Source organism: Neophocaena asiaeorientalis, unplaced genomic scaffold, assembly GCF_003031525.2.
Source record: "Neophocaena asiaeorientalis asiaeorientalis breed wild unplaced genomic scaffold, Neophocaena_asiaeorientalis_V1.1 scaffold184, whole genome shotgun sequence".
Classification (NCBI taxonomy): Eukaryota; Metazoa; Chordata; class Mammalia; order Artiodactyla; family Phocoenidae; genus Neophocaena; species Neophocaena asiaeorientalis.
In genome coordinates this window covers 7,974,568-7,995,190 of record NW_020185325.1, presented here as the reverse complement: position 1 = coordinate 7,995,190, position 20,623 = coordinate 7,974,568, and the positions used below count along the sequence as shown (strand labels likewise).

The 20,623-nt window shown below is 38.1% G+C and overlaps 1 protein-coding gene across 1 annotated transcript in view; it reads right to left on the bottom strand.

Moving 5' to 3' along the window:
• The window catches only part of ADGRV1 (adhesion G protein-coupled receptor V1), a 510,622-nt gene that overhangs the window by 46,609 nt on the left and 443,390 nt on the right, over positions 1 to 20,623 (bottom strand). The window contains exon 88 of the mRNA XM_024734350.1: positions 13,046 to 13,167. Coding sequence (XP_024590118.1) covers positions 13,046 to 13,167 — 122 coding nt within the window. The remainder of the gene's footprint in view (positions 1 to 13,045; positions 13,168 to 20,623) is intronic.

Sequence of the window (20,623 nt, the reverse complement as noted above, 5' to 3'; positions counted from 1 at the left end):
TAGATGCTTGGAGCCTGGGCCATGTAATCCAACACTTGATTTCTTCTAGCCCTGTCTTAGTCTCTAATTGTGTCCCATATGTAAGTTTTTTTCCTACCCAGTAAGGTCTATATGATATTTAAAAAGACAGACTAGGCAATTGGTCCAGATGGAAGGCAGTTCAGCTGCAGCAGCAGTTAAGAGCTTGGGCTTTGAGAGTGGCAGAGACAAGGAGAGATGGGAAGAGAAAGCAAGGGACCTGTAAGGAAGCCATAGACATACCACCAACATCACATGTGTTTTTAGAGCTTTTCCTGCCTCCGAAGGTAGGGATCATTTTTTTTTTTTTTTTAATGTCTGTTTCGGCTTTCTCAGTGTTTACAAGTGTCCTAAGCAAGCCACAGGAACCTGACTTGCTAACTTAACTTGATGCTCAAGGTCACTTCTATTAAGACTGCCTAAATTACAGAACTAGGGAAATGAAGGATGGCAGATAACTTGTGGGCAGCATATTCACTGTGGAACTTCTGTCTAATCTGGAATCTGCTGTGTACGATACTGCTGCCCCACAGATCCCTCAATGAAGATCTTCAACTAAGCCAAAAAGACACTGTTCTTTGGGAGAATGTGACTTTATAGTGAACATCAATGTTAAAATAGACAAACATTTGTTGAAATGCATTAATTTTTATAAGTGAAAGATAACAAAACAATAATTCATATGTTAACTATGCTTATTGATTCATTTTAATTCATCTTGTCTCTTTATGCATTTTAATTTAGCAAAAGTTTTAATTCAACAAGCATTTGTTGAAAGCTACTCTAAGCACAGCCTTCTGCTAAGGTACTGTGGAATAAGGAAATAATAAGAGGTTCTACAGTCTTGCAGCATTGCAGAGCCTAGTGGGGGAACTGATCATAGTTTATAGAATGACAGCTCATAAGTAACTGGGTGTGTGACCGAGCCTAAATTACTTAACTTCTCTAAGACTCTGTTTTTCTGTATTTTTTTTTTTTTTTGCAGTACGCGGGCCTCTCACTGTTGTGGCCTCTCCCATTGCGGAGCACAGGCTCCGGACGCGCAGGCTCAGCGGCCATGGCTCACGGGCCCAGATGCTCTGCGGCATGTGGGATCTTCCCGGATCTGGGCACGAATCCGTGTCCCCTGCATTGGCAGGCGGACTCTCAACCACTGCACCACCAGGGAAACCCTGTTTCTCTGTATTTAAAATGGCAAATATAATAGTCTCTACCTTGCAGGGTTGTTGTAAGGATTAAATGAAATAAATACAATTCCACATAATAAGCACTTAATAAATATTAGTCACTATTGTTGTGATTTTTATTATAAATATATATTGAGCAGAGAGGCATGGAGACGTGTGGTCTAACATATACATATACAAACACATTCTAGATTAATGTTTTTGAATGGATGAATATAAAGTTTCCAGTGTTATGATATTGGCTCAAAAATAAGGTAAAATACATGTAATCTACCATATTACCCCTTTATAGTGAGAGTTTCCAAGGCTGACAGAGAATCTGAAGTGTTTATAGTTACACTCATACTCACAACTAACATTTTGGAACAAAGGACACCCTATAACTAACAGATGTCATATTTACATCACATTTATATAGTATCTATACACTGGGGTCTTGTAGCTAAATAAGATCATTGAGCTGATAGTTTAGTGAATGTGGCCTGTGACATCAGCAGGGTTCTGAAAGGACCGAATAATCAGCAATTAGAGAAACACTGCTAACTGATTTCAGTGGTACGCTCTGAAGATCTGAAGCTCAGAGGATTCATTTGTGTGGAAATAATCTTAAATGCATATGCAATTATGGTGTCACATGAGGGAAAGAAGAAAGGCAGTTAATGTTACTATACACCTATTATATGCTAGAAATCTAAAAATATTTTTTGCTTAATGTCCACAGATGCCTTACAAAGTAAATCGTAGTATTCCCATTTTGGAAAAATTAAATAATTTGCCTAAGACCACAAAGCTGAAAATCTGTAGGACAGTATCTGTATTCCAAAATACGTTTACCTCACTATTTCATGGTATTTCTCAAGCTAACGAGAATGTTATTTAAATATTTGCAGAGGAAAACAGTAACATGGAACTGATTTATTCTGAAGGATGAAGATAGAACTTCCTGGATCCATCTAGCTAAAATGATTTTTTTTTTAAATTTCAGTTTATATTTGAATTCATGCCATTAAAACTTTTTTCAGTAGGAGTTTAGTTGGCATTTTTAAAAATCCATATTCTGAGAAGGCCGACCTGTTTCCTAGAGCAGTAACCTTTCAAAATATGCACCTTTAGCTGCTCCTCTGCATTGATTGTTTGTTTGTCTTATTGGTGTATTTTAGTTTTGTGAAATAGGTATGAGGTTATTCTATAGCCAGAGGTTATTCTATAGCCAGAAACTCCTTTTTGAACCTGAGTCTTCAACTGATGGATTATAAATTCTAAGACCTTACTCAGTTTTTATTTTTCAAAATACTATATATATATATATACTATATATATGTTTTGGTGATATAGAAGACATAAAGTATACCTCATCAGTTGACCTTAAGAAGTTGCATGTATAGGCTTCCTCATCAGTGTTCCCAGGAGCACCACCAGCCCAGTGCATATGTTTTAAGAGGTATCCACTGGATATCTGATGAATTGCAGTGACTCTAAATATCTTCATTTATTAATGTGCATTCTGTTTATATTAAACACTTATTAGATACTTGTTGAAATAAATTTGAGACTTTGGTTTCTGGCTCTGATAGAGTTTATATCAGATTAACTCTAATTGATTACAATTCTACAAGCTGGACACATAGACAATAACAAAACAACAAATACAGTAACAAAACAGCAGAGGGAAGGCATCCAAACAGCTAGTATCTGAGGGACCAAGATCCTAGAAAGAAGCAAAACCCATTGAGTGGGGAGCCCTATATTCACTGCTTTTTTTTTTTTTTTTCTTCAGGGAGTTTTCCAATTCAAAGTGAGATGCCCAGAGGCTGAACAGAAAGTTGTAGCTGGGACTTGCAGCAATCTGACTAGGTTGGGGAGACAAAAAATAGAGTTCAAATCTACTAAAGCAACCAGGACCTGAGGGGCGAAGGCTCCAAAGAGAAAGGGAATGGTAAAGGCATTTGCCACTTCTCAAGCTGCATGGGGCTGAAAGGCTAAGAAACTAAGCAGAAAGCAGCTGCTCAGAGGCTCAAAAGCTAAGCAGAGAATTCAGTCGGTTCACAGTACCAGGGAATAAAACAACGGAGTCCAGAGACTGCGAGCAAGAGGAGTTCCAGGAAACACGACAGGCTTTCAGCTGAGTCACCTGGGTCCCCTGAACAAACTTTTAGTTTGCCCCAAGAGAGGGGGCAAAACATAACTAGAGTAACCATCGCAATGCCTGAAACCCAGTTTCTGCTGGACCAAAGAGGTGATCAGCCCATATTCTCTTTTGGCTTCCAAAAGAAAATTAAATCCTCTTCAGAGAAAGAAATTTGAACTTTTTATACGGGAGTTGCACACTGACTGCCACCTATGAGAATTTACCTGTCAAAGCTTTTGTTTGGCCCACACAATGTTTGCTTTTCTCATCTGCATGCTTTGGGGAGGAGGCTCTGCTGTCTGGTTCTTCTACAGTCCCCACCAATCCCTGCAGTCTCACAATAAACCTATTTTGCCTCCATAAGTTACTTACCTGAAACTGAAGGCATGTGCTACACATTTAAAAGCAGATGAGTGATGACAACAATCTATGTTGTAAGCCAAGCACCGACAGACATGGAGAACAGGCTTGTGGCTGTCAAGGGGGAGGGGGACTGAGGGAGGGATGGAGTGGGAGTTTGGGGTTAGCGGATGCAAACTAGTATATATTGAATGGATAAACAACAAGGTCCTATGGTGTAGCACAGGGAGCTATATTCAATATCCTATGATAAACCACAATGGAAAAGAATATTTTTTAAAAAAGAATGTATATATGTATAACTGAATCACTTTGCTATACAGCAGAAATTAACACAATACTGTAAATCAACTATGCTTCAATAAAAAAAAAAGACTGAGGGGCTTCCCTGGTGGCGCAGTGGTTGGGAGTCTGCCTGCTGATGCAGGGGACACGGGTTCGTAACCTGGTCCGGGAGGATCCCACATGCCGCGGAGCAGCTAGGCCCGTGAGCCATGGCCGCTGAGCCTGCATGTCTGGAGCCTGTGCTCCGCAACGGAGAGGCCACAACAGTGAGAGGCCCGCATACCACAAGAAAAAAAAGACAGAGCTTACAAACTTCCTCTCTTTGGCCTCTCATTTGCCTTCATGTAGCTTCTGACAAACATTTCTTTTGTCCATTTATAGAACTTTGTATTTGTAAAACATTATGTAGTTTACCAATTATATTTTATACATATATTTTAATATAATACTTAGGACAAAACTGAGAGCAAGAATTAGCAACTCTCTCTGGAAAGTAGGTAACTAAAGCTCAGAGATGTCAAGTCATTTGGTAGAATAGAGGTTGCATGACACTTAATTGTATGCTTCTTCTACTATAACTAAACAGCTCAATATTAAAGAATGTTATCATAAAATATGCAAATAAATGTATTTACCAAAAAAAATGTATTATCCCCACCCCAATGTCTGAGTAATACATGAGATAAAAACAAAATTTTAGACCCTGGAAAAATTATAAATTAACACCAAGGCAAAGAATCTGAATGACTGAGTAAAAACTGGCTCAAACGTTAAATGTTTTCTTCTCCCAAAACTGTTTTAACAAGGGGAGGTATGTGTCTCGCTTACTCTCATTCTTGTAGGTTTGATAATTCAGAATCAGAGTGTGCTAAATCCTTTCACAGGTAAAGTAAAGGCTCACAAAGCCCAAGAAGCCGTGTTACACGGTTAAAACGCAAAAAATGCAGTCATAGAGGGTGCAGGAAAAAACTTTGAAATGGAAAAACCACTGAGTAAGAAACTAACATAGGATTAGGGCAGGAGAAATGGGGTACCTGTTTTGCAAGGATGCAGCTAGGTGTCAAAACGTAGTCTATTCAATCCCATCATTTCTAAACCTGTATTTGTAGAAGACATTCACTGGCAGATCAGATCCTGACATTTGTATTTAGAGAACCCAGCACAAACAAAAGTAAAAACCCTGCAGTCTGTCTTAAGAGCCCTGCTTGGCCAATCAACAGGTTAATGAGAAGGTAATGCTATCATTCAATGTCAAATGGAGTAAGAAGTTTATTACATGAAAACTCAAAGATATTTCATCAGCCCAGATGCTACTGAACACTGAACAGAGTTGCACGACCTAATCAAGACAATTTAAATACATCTACTTGTCTTAGCTTCTGTATATTTATTTGTAAAGTTACAGAAATGTTCTGGGACGTTCTGAAGAGCACACGAGGCATTCATTAGTTTCTGAATTTCACTCTACAAAACAAGTGTAGTAATTTTTTTCCACTGAGCTTGACATGGTTCTGGGACAAATCAATGATAGAATCCCAACCTCCTCTGGCTTCTACATGTTTATTCCAGGGTTTTCTGGGAACACTGGTTTTCCACTCTTCATGAATAGTTCATGTGCTAGTCTCCAATGGAAACAAAGTGACATTTCTTATTACTGCTGGCCCTTGGAAAGCAATGGCAAAGGGAGTGCCTTGAAACAATTAGTCCTCTGTAACTGATTATTTAACAATGTGTATTTCCCAAGAGCTGTTTATCCTCAAAAGGAAGCAGCCAAAACTAAATAGGTAGTGTATCTATGTAGACACCTGCACTGAAGTCCTCTGGATGCGGAACGGGGATTCTCACAGAAGAAAATTAATGGAGGATTATTTTCTTTTCTATTCCATTTGCAATGAACCCTGTACCTTTCCGTGAGCAAGGAAACATATTCCATTTCTCACGATACCTCAAGGACTATTTTTATTGGGAAAATCTCTTCATGAAAGATGGATTTCGTTTTAAAGCTGAAATTCAACATAGAACAACAAGAGATACATGGAAAGCAAGGAAGGTAGAAAGAGAGGGAAGGAAGGAAGAAGGGAGAGAAAGAAAGAAGGAGGATAAAGAAAAGAAACACTATTTTTTAGTAGAAGAAAAATGCTTTATGTGTTCAAGGCACTCTAGTGGCCACTAAAAAACCAATAATTTTTTAAAATAGGAGAAACTGTTCCCACCTTTAAGTCACTTATTTCCCTAGCAATTTAGCTGTTAAAGATGCAGGGCTAGGAATGAAAATGATTTTAACTAGCTGACCTTAAATTTGAATACAGGCTATATATTTTTAGCTACAAATTCCATGTTGTAACTCCCTTCTCTGAAATAGGGAATGATTCAAAAACTGCCAGGGAACATCTCGAAACCAGATGCTCACATAAACGAACAAGTACAAGTCAGTTACAGGGAGACGGTCAAATAAGATTCTGAAGAATGTGGTCTCACAACTCACATACTGAGAAATGTCATATCCCCATACTATGTAAAGTTCCGCTCCCTTGCCAACTTATGCATTCCAAGAAGAATGCATTTCAGCTTTTGGAAAGGTTCTTCTCTGTATATGAATCTTCTCCAGAACTTATTTTTCAGCATCTCCAAGAAGCTCATGCCTCTTTACTGCCGGCTACCCTCGTTATCTTACCTGGGATTCCCTACATGTAAGAAGATTGTCAGTCAGTGAAATTTTGACGTAGTCAATGTGAGAGCCCTAGAGAAACCTGAAATAAATGCTGTATGTAAGTCTGAAGCTGAGTGGTTAGGTTAAAAATAGAAATGTATTTTAGAACATAGTTAAGCTAGGAGCGATGCACAAAACGTTTAGAGTGTGGCATAGGCACTGACCCATCAGACTGCAGGTCCAGTGCTGGAGCAGGGTCTTGGCGCTCCCTGTCTAGCCAAGCATTAGCCTTTTAGCTGCTAGAGGTCTGTGGTGCTTCTAGCTTAAATAGCTAGAAGTCTGGGACACTTGCAGGGGGTTTAGACAGTACCTATTTCAATATTATGATGACTGATAGGGTTCTACTAGTGACTACCCGCTGAGTATCAAACTTAGTGATTATTTTCTTTAATTGTTACACAAATGTGGATATACCTTGGACTAAACATTTTAAGAAAGTTGTCATCTGTAAGTTTTAGCATAAATCTACTTAGAAATGACAAACTCAACTTTTTTTTTTAAAAAATAGAAGTTATTGAGTTAATGGATGAGAAAATTAAGAAAAATAATGTAGTCCCTTATGACTTTTCTGTGGACAATACAGAGACATTTGGTTATATGATGGATCCCAAGGATACTCATAATAAACCTATGTCACATTGATTAAATTTCCTAGTAGTTTGACAATAGCTGCCCTTGGCCTTGTCCAAACATATCAATGAACAAGAAAATTTAGAAAATATATATAATGGACACCTGTTACTTTGGTCTGCCTAGCACTGTTACCATTCTATTGGTAAGAGATTCTTTTCTTCTGGTGGGAATTCCATTCCATGTGGTTTTTGTGAGATCAACTCATCTTTCCACTGTTAGCGTCTGCTCATGACCCAGGCCTGGCCAGAGTACCTGCCACCCTGTGACTGGTTTCTGGATAATGAGTGATTCAAAGTGAGGGTAATTTAAGTCCTTCACAGGATTTTCCCTGCTGGGGCTGGAAAGCCGGTAGGAATTAAGACTGGTGGTGGCTACCATGCTCAGCGCACTCAGAAAGCCCATTTAGCAAAAAACAAGATAGAGCCCCGAGGCCTTTGGGATTTGGGATTGCTAAGCAAGTATGTACAGAACTACTTTTTTCTTTTTGGAAATTTTAGAATCCCTCTTTTGATACAAAAGAAAGCGTAATGGAAATCAGGATTTGTTCACCTCACATCCACACATCAAGTGCATCATGGGGAAGTGGAAAAACAGCAGATACCATAAACATGCTGACATGCTAGCAAGCAACTCCTAGAATTAAAAAAAAAAACAACCCAGGAAATAAACTCAGAGGACATTTCCCCCTTTATTCTCTATGTTCTGCTTACTCGCGATACTCAACAGTTTAAATTTTTTTAAACAATCAAGAAGATGTAAATAACATGCCTAAATCAATAAAAATTTGAATTAAAGTTCAGTTCTTGAGGAAAAAATGTCTTAGAGTTCAAGGAAGAAGCAATAAAAATAACAGTAGACATATTTAGAATGATAACTTTTTTTACATCACTTTTGCATTTGCATCCATCATGCTTTAGAAAGTATTTCATATACATTTTCTTAAAATGCTCAAACATATTAAAAGTTTGGTAGCTCAACCCTGAATCTTCAGAAAGTGATCAAGAAATTTCTGATAATATTTCAAATGATCAAGATTTTCTTTTTTAAATTGTACCCAATAATAAATATCAAATATCAGAATATTATAAAAATATAACTTTCATCTGTCAGTTTCAGAGCACCTATGGCATAATAATAATCTGGATTAAAAAGTGAGGCAGTAATCACCTCTGAGCAAAATATAAAAGCCAAGAGTAAGATATATAGTACACTTTTCCGGTCACAGGTGTTGACAAAAGCCAATAAGAAAATACAAAAGTCAGGGACTCCCCTGGTGGTCCAGTGAGTAAGACTCCGTGTTCCCAATGCAGGGGGCCTGGGTTCTATCCCTGGTTGGGAAACTAGATCCTGCATGCATGCGGCAACTAAGAGTTTGCGTGCCACAACTAAGAGTCCACATGCCACAACTAAGAGTCCTCATGCCGCAACTAAAAGATCCCACATGCTGCAACTAAAGATCCCGCATGCCGCAACTAAGACCCAGAGCAGCCTAAATAAATAAATTAATTAATTTAAAAAAAGCATGAATCATGGAAATGCCCAAGTTGAAGACGTGAAGTAGTTTATAAATTAAATGAACTTTAATAAACCCTAGAGAAACCATATTTTCCAAGTGTTTCTTAACAGACATTCCTTTTAGGACTGACTCACTGAGCACTGGTGCTAGGAATGTACCAGGCAACAGTGATACAAAAAGTCATTGCTTCAATGGTGCCGCATAGATGGAATTAAGCTCATTAAACATGAGTTTGAAATATTTTTAGTTTTTACTTATACTTAGCTTGTTTTCAGTTCCTCAAAGAAAGAGATCATAACAATTCCTTTTTTATCCTCCTGTGAAACATAGTTTAATCCTCAACAATCCTCCTTTATTACCAAACCTCTAACCTCCATAAGAGCTCAATAAACCTTTCTCTTGTGTGTGGTTTGATAGGTTACAATGGCTACCATTTCAATCGTAAGGCTTAATTTATTTAATTACTGCTGAATTACAATTACAGATTTTAGGTGTCCAACCCGAATCCCACCAATTTCTCTCTAAGCAGTCATTTCTTTACCATCTTCCAACCCACCGTAATTTATTATTTACTTTCTGCTTAGAAACTGCTCCTTACCTTTTACTATTTTTACCACAAGCTTTTAATCCATTCCTCTCAACAAATGTCCTTGCTTTTTGCCTTTCAGAGATAAGAGAGAGCATTACATACAAACCGCAACTTTCCAGACTTTCAGCTCCAGAAGAGTTTTTCGTGTACTCCTATCCTTCCTTCTTTCCTGAGCCTCAGTGAAAGAAACATGTCTAACTCCTCCCTCAGACAGGCCATCTGTTTCTTCTGTTTTCCTGCCCTGTCCATGATCTTGCCAAGGCAATGAGCCTTTCCTCCAGTTGTCAGTTTTTTCTTCTCTGTTGGTTCTTTTCACAAGGAAAGAAAACCAAACCCCCAAGTTTCCTTTGAACCAACCAATCTTCCTTCCTAAGCTATTATTGCTTTCTCCATTAAACTTCTTGAATAAAACAAACCAAAAAAAAACTGCTCTTTAAGTGTGAGTTACTGTACAATTGCTTTATGTTCATTATGCCATTTAATTAAATCACACTGTAATCCTAAATGGTATTTATTCCCGTTTCACAGATGAAGAAAGTAGAACTGGGTAAACATCTGTGACTCAGCTGAAGTCAACCAGATAGTAGGCTGGTGGAGTTACGATCACACACACTTTAACCAATAGTTCTCAAGCTGTGGTCTCTAGAGCAGCTGTATCAGCATCTCCTGGAACTTGTTAGAAATGCAAATTCTCAGGTCCCACTCTGATCTACTGTATCAGAAGCTCTGGGTGTGGGACCTACAATCTGTGTTTTAGCAAGCCCTTCACGAGATTCTGATGACACTACAGTGCGGGGACCAGTGCACTAGACCACAATGCCCTTCTGTTCTCATTCTATTTAACTTCTCTGCTACACTTGACAGAGTTAGGTGTTTTCTTTTGAAGCCTTCTTTTCTACCAGAAACTCCAAACTACTGTATCTTGATTCTATTTCACTAACAATCTCTTTCACTAGCCTTCCTGCTAAAACATTGGTTAACTTTACCAATGTCTCCCAAATCTCACCAACTCACCAACTTTGCTGCATGTTCCCTAGGACCCTCTCTTGTTGTAATCTCCATGTTGATCAAAGGAGTCAGTGCCCAGCCATTCATCATAGCCAGCATCTCTAGGTGACGTTGTTCTCTTGCCCCCTGCATTCCTACATTTAATTGGCTAACCAAATTTCGTCAATATTTATCTCTAGAATATTCTCAAACCTGTCACCTATCTCTATCCCCAGGTATACTCCCAAACATTATAGGCTGGTATATAACAGCCTTCCTGCCTGGAGCTGCTCTTCTTTTCAATACCATCCTAAACATTACCAGTTATCCTTCTAAAAAGCAGGTATAAGCATGTCATTCCCATTCAAAATTTAAAAATTAAAAAAAAAAAAACCCTAACAAAATTTTAAAAACTAATCAGAATAAAACAAACAAAACACCCAACTTTTATGGCTTCCCTTTACCTAAAGGCTGAAGTTTAACATCCTATTCTGAGCATGGTAACATGGTGATTAAGCCAACCTAGCCTTCTGTCTCCTCTCCCACCACTAACTGCAAAACCTTTCTTCCTCCCCCAAACCTTTGGTAAACGTAGGCAAGATTAATCACATTTCTTTTTTGCAGCCTAGGCTAACACTGTATTCTCTGCCTGAAATACCCATCTCTAACTATCTACTCATCACTTATTTAATAAACATTAAATATGACACAAACTCAGGGGCAGGTAAAATGAACAAATTGAATATATCGAGTATAATGAGGTAACGTGCCCCATCTAAAGAGGGCAGCATCTACTCAAAACTTGAAAATTACTGCCATGTAAATACTGCCATTAGAGGAAAGCCAGACATTCAGGTTTTCATGTGAAGTTTCTCAATTTAAAAATTGAGCAAATATTTATTTATTTTTCACATCTTCATTGGAATATAAATGCTTTACAATGGTGTGTTAGTTTCTGCTGTATAACAAAGTGAATCAGCTATACATATATATATGTCCCCATATCTCCTCTCCCTTGAGCATCCCTCCCACCCCTCTAGGTGGTCACAAAGCACCGAGCTGATCTCCCTGTGCTATGCAGCAGCTTCCCACTAGCTATCTATTTCACATTTGGTAGTGTATATATGTCAGTGCTACTCTCTCACTTCATCTCAGCTTCCCCTTCCCCCCATCCCCGGTGCTCTCGTGTCTGTTCTCTACACCTGCCCTGCCACTGGGTTCATCAGTACCACTTTTTAAAATTCCATATATATGCGTTAGTATACAGTATTTGTTTTTCTCTTTCTGACTTACTTCACTCTGTATATTAAAAAAATCTAAAACCCTGTTCTGTGTACCATTGTGTGTCCACCAAATAAAACACATCTATAGGCTGTCAATGTGGACTTTGGTGTTAGTTCTGCTAGGCCTAGGTATTCAAAGGTGACCAAGACAGGGCCTCTGACCTGAGTGGCTCACCTTTGGTGTTCAGCTCAAACACTAGCACAGGCAGGAGTAAACAAGTCCTCTACTCTGCTCTCATAACACTTTGTTTACATGGCACCTGCCAGAGTATACCCTTACAGCTAATTGTTTGCTTACTCCCTGAATCATCAGATCCTAGAGAAGCAGTGCTGTCATCTTCACCCTAGTAATGGCAGCACTGGCACACTGTGCTAGTAGCTGGTACTCAATTATAACTCTATTGGGAGGTGTCTATATATCAACTTGTATCAACTTGATTCCAAATGTTTAAGCCACTTTGTATTTTTCCCTCTCTAAATCGATATTATGTTTTGATTAGGTACCATGCTGTTAGATATGATCTCACTAATGAATCTGTCTCCTAAAAAGCAAACCTAAATATGTTTTGAGTCATGTTTCAGTTTTATGCTATAATCCTAATATTTTTCCTACAGAGGTTTCTTGTAAGATGGTGGTCCAAACAAGGGCTGTTTACAGCTATCCTTGGCAAATTCAAAAAATTGTTTTAGTCTAGGACACATCTTTTCACTTTGAAAAATAAGAAAAAATGTGTTCATTTGTTCAGTTTGCTAATTTCAGGGTACAACTTTTTTTCCATTTAACGAGAGCACTAAAAAAGTCAGCTTTAACTTTTGTTACAGTTATATAATTCCTGGTTACGCTATCCAAACATTCTCACAAAGCTAATTTAAGCTAGGCATTGCCAGACTTGGAGGATGTCAATCAGTTTTCAGTGAACCAAAACACCAAGCACCAGACTCAAGAGGGAATTGCTTGACCATCACTGTTATTTTACTCTCAGTTCATCTAATTTCTAGACACAGACCCACTCCAAATATGTGCATATGCCCTAGATGGCTGCCATCTGTGAAGTTTATAAACATCAATCCTATTGAAAAAGAAACATGTTTTTGTAGTTACTTAGGTGTTGTCAAAATGAAGGAGGGTAAATATTTTATGTCTTCCCTATTTGTATAACCAGCAGTTAGAGGGTCCAGCCATATTTCAGGTGTTAAAAAATTTTAACATAATCTTTGTCATTTTATTCTAAAACTCTGTGTGATGTTTTTGGGCATACGAATTCACCTACATGTGGACACCTGATTTCTTTACGTTGAAACTCCCTGCCTCGTGTTTATGTGTGCGGTAACCAAACTGTAAGGCTTACCTGCAGACTGTTGAAAATGACAAAGAGGACCAGCATCCAGAAGTGTCTGTAAGCCATGTGCAGGCCTCCCCAAAGCCATGTCATTGAAATCAGGGCAAAGAGATATAAAACCAGTGGAATTTCTAGACACCATAAAATAAAAAGAAAAGAAAAAAAAATTTTGAACTTCAGAATACTGCATAATCATACATATACACAAAATTATTTTTAGCTACTTTCTGGAGATACTCTCTATGTCTAAGCACTCATTTTGAAAGAACAACCTTGGAAATACCAGTCTTACAACAGAGAAGAGAAGGCAACGGTAACGTTGCTGAGTCCACCTTCCTTCTGTTTTGCTGGTAGGCAGGGGACTGAAGAAGGATGAGAACTGCTCCTCTCCTAGACTACCACCTGCTGGACTGTTCAGGAAGTGCCACCAACAACTGGGGAGATGCAATCACATTTCAATCCCAGGGAAGACCGGGTATATAAATCTCCTTAAAAGAGCTCTCTACCAGAAAATGGTAGGCAGCAGTGTGCTCTCAAAATTACTGTAGTCCAGTCTGACATTTTAAAACTTAAGTGATATAACTTGTTTGTATGTAATGGAAAAATACATATTTATCTCTTTTTCTGAGTGGACACCAAACGTCACAGCTATGGTTAAGAGCAAAGATGAAGTGAAGGATTCACTACTGACAACACTAAGCTTATTCTACCCATCATTTTATTGTGCAAGTTGTTTTAATAGTTTCCAGAACAGATTTCTTCAGGGCCAAAGGACTTCATTACCCTTTCTACTTATTTTTGATATTTGGGATTTAGTATAACAATCTTAAAGAAGGGTTATTAATATTTAAATGGCAAGCTATAGAATATTTGGAAACAATCAGATCTTAGCAGCTGCAACATAAACACATTTTCAAGCTACTGAAAGACATCAGGAAGGACCACACATCACTGACAACTCTCATGACAGACCTCAAAGTCCATATATACTCAACATCATCAATTAATGCCTAAAATCTACATACATTGTGGAAATCTAAACAGTTACTTACAATTTTAGCAAATTAAAATTTTTTATTTTGAAACAATCTCAAACTTATAGAAGGGTTGCAAGTACAGTATGACAAGAAAGTTTTGTTTTTCCCTGAACCATTTGAAAGTTGCCAACCTGATCCCCCATCACCCTCTGAACATTGTAATGTATATTTTCTACAAAGACATTCTCCTACATTAACACAATACAACCATCAAATGAGAAAATTAACACTGATATGTTACGACTATCCTCAGATCCCACTCAAGATCAGTCAATTATTCCAGTAATTTCCTTTGTAGCAGAAGAATCCAGTTGACATTTCTGTAGTCTTCTTTAATCTGAAATGGCTCCTTTAACAGTATGGAGGTTCCTTAAAAAACTAAAAATAAAACTACCATACAACCCAGCAATCCCACTACTGGGCATATACCCTGAGAAAACCACAATTCAAAAAGAGTCATGTACCACAATGTTCACTGCAGCTCTATTTACAATAGCCAGGACTTGGAAGCAACCTAAGTGTCCATCGGCAGATGAATGGATAAAGAAGATGTGGCACATATATACAATGGAATATTACTCAGCCATAAAAAGAAACGAAATTTTGTTATTTGTAGTGAGGTGGATGGACCTAGAGTCTGTCATACAGAGTGAAGTAAGTCAGAAAGAGAAAAACAAATACCATATGCTAACACATATATATGGAATTAAAAAAAAAAAGGTCATGAAGAACCTAGGGGCAAGACAGGAATAAAGATGCAGACCTACTAGAGAATGTCCTCAAGGACACGGGGAGGGGGAAGGGTAAGCTGGGACAAAGTGAGAGAGTGGTAGTGTATATATGGACATATATACACTACCAAATGTAAAATAGATAGGTAGTGGGAAGCAGTCGCATAGCACAGGGAGATCAGCTTGGTGCTTTGTGACCCAAGGGTGGGAGGGAGGGAGATACAAGAGGGAAGAGATATGGGGATATATGTACATGTATAACTGATTCACTTTGTTATATAGCAGAAATTAACACACCATTGTAAAGCAATTATACTCCAATAAAAATGTTTAAAAAATAAATAAATAAAAATAAAATGGCTCCTTTGAGTGTCATTGGCTTTTGTGACTCTGGCATGTTTGAAGATTACCAGCCAGTTTGTCTTGTAGAGTGCCCTTAAATTTGAGTTTGATATTTTCCTATGATTTAGATTACAAGCTTTGCCAGAAATCACAGAAGTGATCCTGGGTTCTTTTCATAACATTCTATTGGATGGCACAAGATTTCTATTTGTCCCATTATCTAGGAGGCTCATTTTGGTCATTTGATTAAGGTAGTGGCTGCATGAATTCTCCATCGTAAAGTTAGTCTTTTTCCCTTTGTAATTAGTATGTATCTTGCATGACATTACTTTGAAACTAGGTAAATATCCTTTCACTTATCAAATATCTGATTTATGCGTTTACTTATTTTTATAATAGGGACTCATATATTCTCAACGTAATGGGTTATCATCTATTACTACCATTTATTTTGATGCTCAAATTGTCCTAAGTCTGATTAGTGGGAACCCCTTCAAGATGGTTTCTGTGACTTCTGTTATGTCCTCATCATTCTGTTTTGGCCCAACAAGATGTTTCAAGCTCATCTTGTACTTTCCCTGCCCCAGTGCTGGCTTCCTTTAGGGTAGAATGGTGTTCAGAAACCAAGATCTGGGGCTGGGTATGGTCATTGCTGTTGGGGCGCTGCTGCTCCTACGTCCTCTCAGTAGACAGAGCTGGGGAATACCTGTCTGCATACATCTGCACACACACTCATTTCCATCTAGATTTCTATATCTATCTCTGTACAATGAAAATCATTAGTGTATACCAATATTTCCAATTCCAATCCAATGCCACAAGGTTAATTGGAATTGTCTCTCTTTCTGTATTTGTAACTTCCTTCTCTGTTGGCAAGAAATGTATTTCTCATTATTCTTAAAATATTTACCTATTTGATCAACTCTATTTGATTGTAACCAGTCTCCCATTGCTGTTGTCCCTGCCTTGCACAGGTGGCCTCCCAAATGCACCCAGGTTCTTAGGAGTCTCGTGAGTATACTCCACCCTTCACAGGGATGCCCCCTCACAATGATTGGCTTGTAACACTCCATGCTTGACACCTTCCACTGGATGCATACCTGGCTCTGTCAAACTAATGGCTTTAAGATGGAATTGTTCTGGAAGGGAAAAGAAAGGAAAGAAAGAAAGGAAGAGGGAACCTGAGCATTTTTTTTTTTTTTTGAGAAGAAAAAAGCCTTTCGAAGGACACCATACTGATATCTTATCAGATATCCCCTTTTTAGAAAAATGTCAATTGTCTAAGTTATTACAACTGCACAGAGAAAATAAGAATAATATAAGACACAGTTTATGCAGATGAATAGTTCCTGTGTCTTCGATGCCTTACCACAGGACAGGAGCGAATATATTAAGATTTATTTAATTTTTTTTTAAAAAACATCATTTTTGTTTAATGAAATCATACAATTTGATAAAGGGCCAGAAGGCTCTTTTTTACTTCTGACAAGATACCTTAATACTTAGGAAATTGCCTAAGCTATGCTCATGAAAGTTTTCAGAGATTAGGTATTAGTCTGGCAACTGCATCCTTTGCACTCACTGTGCAAGGACAAAATTCTATTTATGGCTCTGTGTACAGTGTAAAAGGACATGCATATTTTGCATGAACAGCTAGGAACCAAATTTTCAAAATTTGGCCTGCATGTTCCTGTGAGTGCCTAGAGCCAGACAAGTGCTGTGTTGCTGACAAAGCTCCATGCGGAAGCCAAAAGAGCATACCAGGGCTGACTAGGAACACCCAGGGCTCATGTTTTTCTGGAACTCTGCAGAAAAGTGTGGTAGTTTGGCAACCCAGATCAGAAACTGCAAGGAAAGAAAGCCAGTCATAAATAACTCAGTATACTGCACAACAGACCCCAGGCTGCTTTTCCAGCAGTGCAACAATAACTAAGACATGATTTCAGATGGAAGAAACATATCCAGAGGTACATCTGGATTTTGTGGGCCTGAACGTTCATAAAATTTGGAAAGGCTTCTTTAAAAAATAAAAATTTCAAAAGCATAATTAGGTAGAAGATCTTGGAAGAGGTCCATGCGAGTAACAGGCCCTAAAATGTATGCCTCACCAGCTTTATGGTTAACCTAAAGGAGGTACCTTTCACCTCTGGGGCCTAGAGTAACAATGACCAAAGGGAGAAGGGGTGTGAGAGTGGGTGATGGTGATGAAAGTGGGGAGGAGCATGTTGTTGTTTAAAAGCTACTATGAATTCCACTTGGCAAATTGAAAATTAATGTTCTTTTGATGAAAATCATTTAGTTACATATTTCCTAATCTGATACTTCACGTTTGGTGAAACACTAGTAACTTTTCTGTTGGCTATATAAGTCACTGCTTACTGAAGCAGGCATTTATAATAGGTAATGTTAGAAATATATGTTTAGGAGTGAATTAGTTAATAGAAAACAGAATCACTTCGATGTTCCTGATAAAAGGGAACCCTAAAAACACAGTATTGGACCCATGGAATAAAGGTATCTATATAAAGACTGTGCTATCCAGAATATACAAGGAACCCCTCGAAGTCAACAAAAAACAAACAACCCAATTCAAAAATGGGCAATGGACTTGAACAGACATTTCTCTCCCAAGAAGATATACAAATGGCCATTGAGCACAGGCAAAGATGACCAACATCACTAGTCACTAGGGAAATGCAAATCAAACCCACAATGAGATATTATTTGTACCTACTAGGATAGCTATTGTCAAAAAACGAGAAAGTTACAAATGTTGGCAAAGATGTGCTGAAATTGGAACCCTTGTGCCTTGCTGGTAAGAATGTAAAATGGTGCGGCTCCTGTGGAAAACGGTTTGGTGGTACCTCAAAAAGTTAAACATAGAATTACCACATAATCTAGAAATTTCACTTCTAGGTATATGCTCAAAATAATTAAAACCAGGGACTCGGAGACTTGTACATCAATGTTCGTGGCAGCATCATTCACAGTATCCCAAAGGTGGAAACAACCCAAAATGTCCCTCAACAGATGAAAGGATAAACAAAATACAATGTACACATACAATGGAATATTGCTCAGCCTTAAAAAGGAATGAAACTCTGACATATGCTACAACGTGGATAAACCTTGAAAACATTATGTTAAGTAAAATAAGCCAGACACAAAAGGATGAATATTGTATTATTCCACTTACATGAGGTGCCTAGAATAGGCAAATTCAGAGGCATTAAGTAGAATAGAGGTTACCAGGAGCTGGGAGGGGGAAAAGAGGGAGTTATTGCTTAATGGGTACAGAGTTTATGTTTGGGATGATGAAAAAGTTCTGAAAATAGATGGTGGTGCTGGTTGCACAACACTGTGAATGCATTTCCTGCCACTGAATTGTACACTTAAAAATAGTTAAAATGGTAAATTTTATGTTATGCATATTTTACTACATGCTAAAAAAGACAGGCTTGTGTCAAGATGAAGTTCCACAATGAGGGAGAAAACAATCAATCCTCAAAGTACTTAAAATACTTACATTAGCAAGAGTCACTCATGTGATAAACAAAGTAATCTGAAAAGGTTTTAGTGAAAGAAATTACTTGTGGAAAGTATCAAAAAAAAAAAAAACAACAAAAACCCGACAAGTGGATTTGTTATTTAGTACTACTATCATTAGTAAAGTCTACTTATGGGAGTCAGTAGATTCCATTGAGAATACATTAGATCTCTTTACTTTTTAGTGGAAAATACGATTTCAATGAATTGCCATTTGTAAAGGAAGTATGGTTCTATATTATGTCTTTTCTTTGTAATTGCAGTCTTGGCTTTATTGCTATGCACCAGTGACAACAATAATGGCTTTATTATGGAAATCACACCTCATTTACATGAAGCTGAAATTTATTCTGTGTTTACAATCTTCTAAAGTACTTGTTTTAATTTTACCTCACTGACCTTCTGATTCTAACAATTTGGATGTGCTACTAAAACAAACTCATCAACGTAAAACAAGGAACACAACTGTGAAATAATGTGGATCTAAGATATTTATGGGTCTATTTCCAACAATAATCATGCATTATTTTTAAATTAGAAAAAAAAGGTAATCAAAAAAAGGCATCAAAAGGTCTTATTTCTAAGATATGGGCCTTTATTCTGAAATGAGCAGGTACTTGAAGGTCAAGAAGTTTCATTGATCTGATCCATTTCCTGGTGAGAAAATATTAAATGTGCTCTTGAGCTTTCTTAACAAGGGTTAATACACAATGTATAGTCACCCAACGGTATTCTCAGCAAATAAACCTAATGTTGTAGAAGAGAACAAGGCACATATTTCACAGAACTGCCAAATCAGTATTAGGGTACTGTGGCTGGAACAGATAACAACAAACTTATGGACTGGATTTGTAAATTGTTCAAAGAAACACTCCATACTTCATCTGGGTAGTTCACATTCCTAACCTTTGGTCACTAGTCCCATACTTGGTTCTAGTTTTAGAGTTTCCTTCTTGCCTCAGTACTTCAACACGTTCCCAAAAGAGCTCTTGAGAACCATCTGGGCAACAGGGAACCCACTCTGAGTCCTGTGGCTCTGGTGTCCAGACACAGCTGCAAACGTTTGTTGCAGCAGGCTAGACTGTGTGTATGTCACCTGGATGATGTGCCAGGCTCTTCACTTTATTTAGCCATCCTTATCAAACTCATCATCTCTAGTGTCACCTTCTTTCAATGAGCATTTTAGGCCAACAATATCCAAATATGCATCTCCATCTCTCCCGAGTTCTAGACCTCCAGGTCTGGAGATCCTCAAAGCATCTCAAATTCAGTTCATTCAAAGCTAAATTTGCTATCCTTCCTCTCAAACTGTCTCTTCCTTCTGAGTACAGGTACCACCCTCCAAAGGGATTTACCCCATGACTCATTTTTCCTCATACACTGCACCAAATGGCGGGGAGGGGGAGAGAACCACGCACAGAAAGCAGTCAGCACAGAGCCTGGTACAAAGCACGTACTCAAAAAGCCTTACCTCCTGTCATCTTCACCCTCATCCCATCATCCTCACCCTCATCACCATCATGACTTTAGTCAAGTTAGAGAAACAGCATATGGCTATAGATAGCCCTCTCTTGCATCTTTAAAAGGCCAAAAAATCATGTAATAAACATGTTTAACTTTTTTGTAACTGGATTTCCCAAACTTATTTGGTGTTAGAACACTTATGTTTATCCCGACGTAATATGACGATCACACAGAGAGGAGGGTTGCTTTCAATGTGCAGACTCTAAGTTCCATCACATCCAAACTGTCACTGAAAACTTCCTGACCAACCTATTTAACATGGACCTCTCCGTATCCTCTATTCCCCTCTGTCTCTCTTTGATACTTTCTATTCTATTCTATTTTATTCTACTCTATTCTATTCTACTTTATTCTCTCCCATCCCCTCCCATCCCATCCCGTTTCATCCCACTCCACTTTAAAATGCT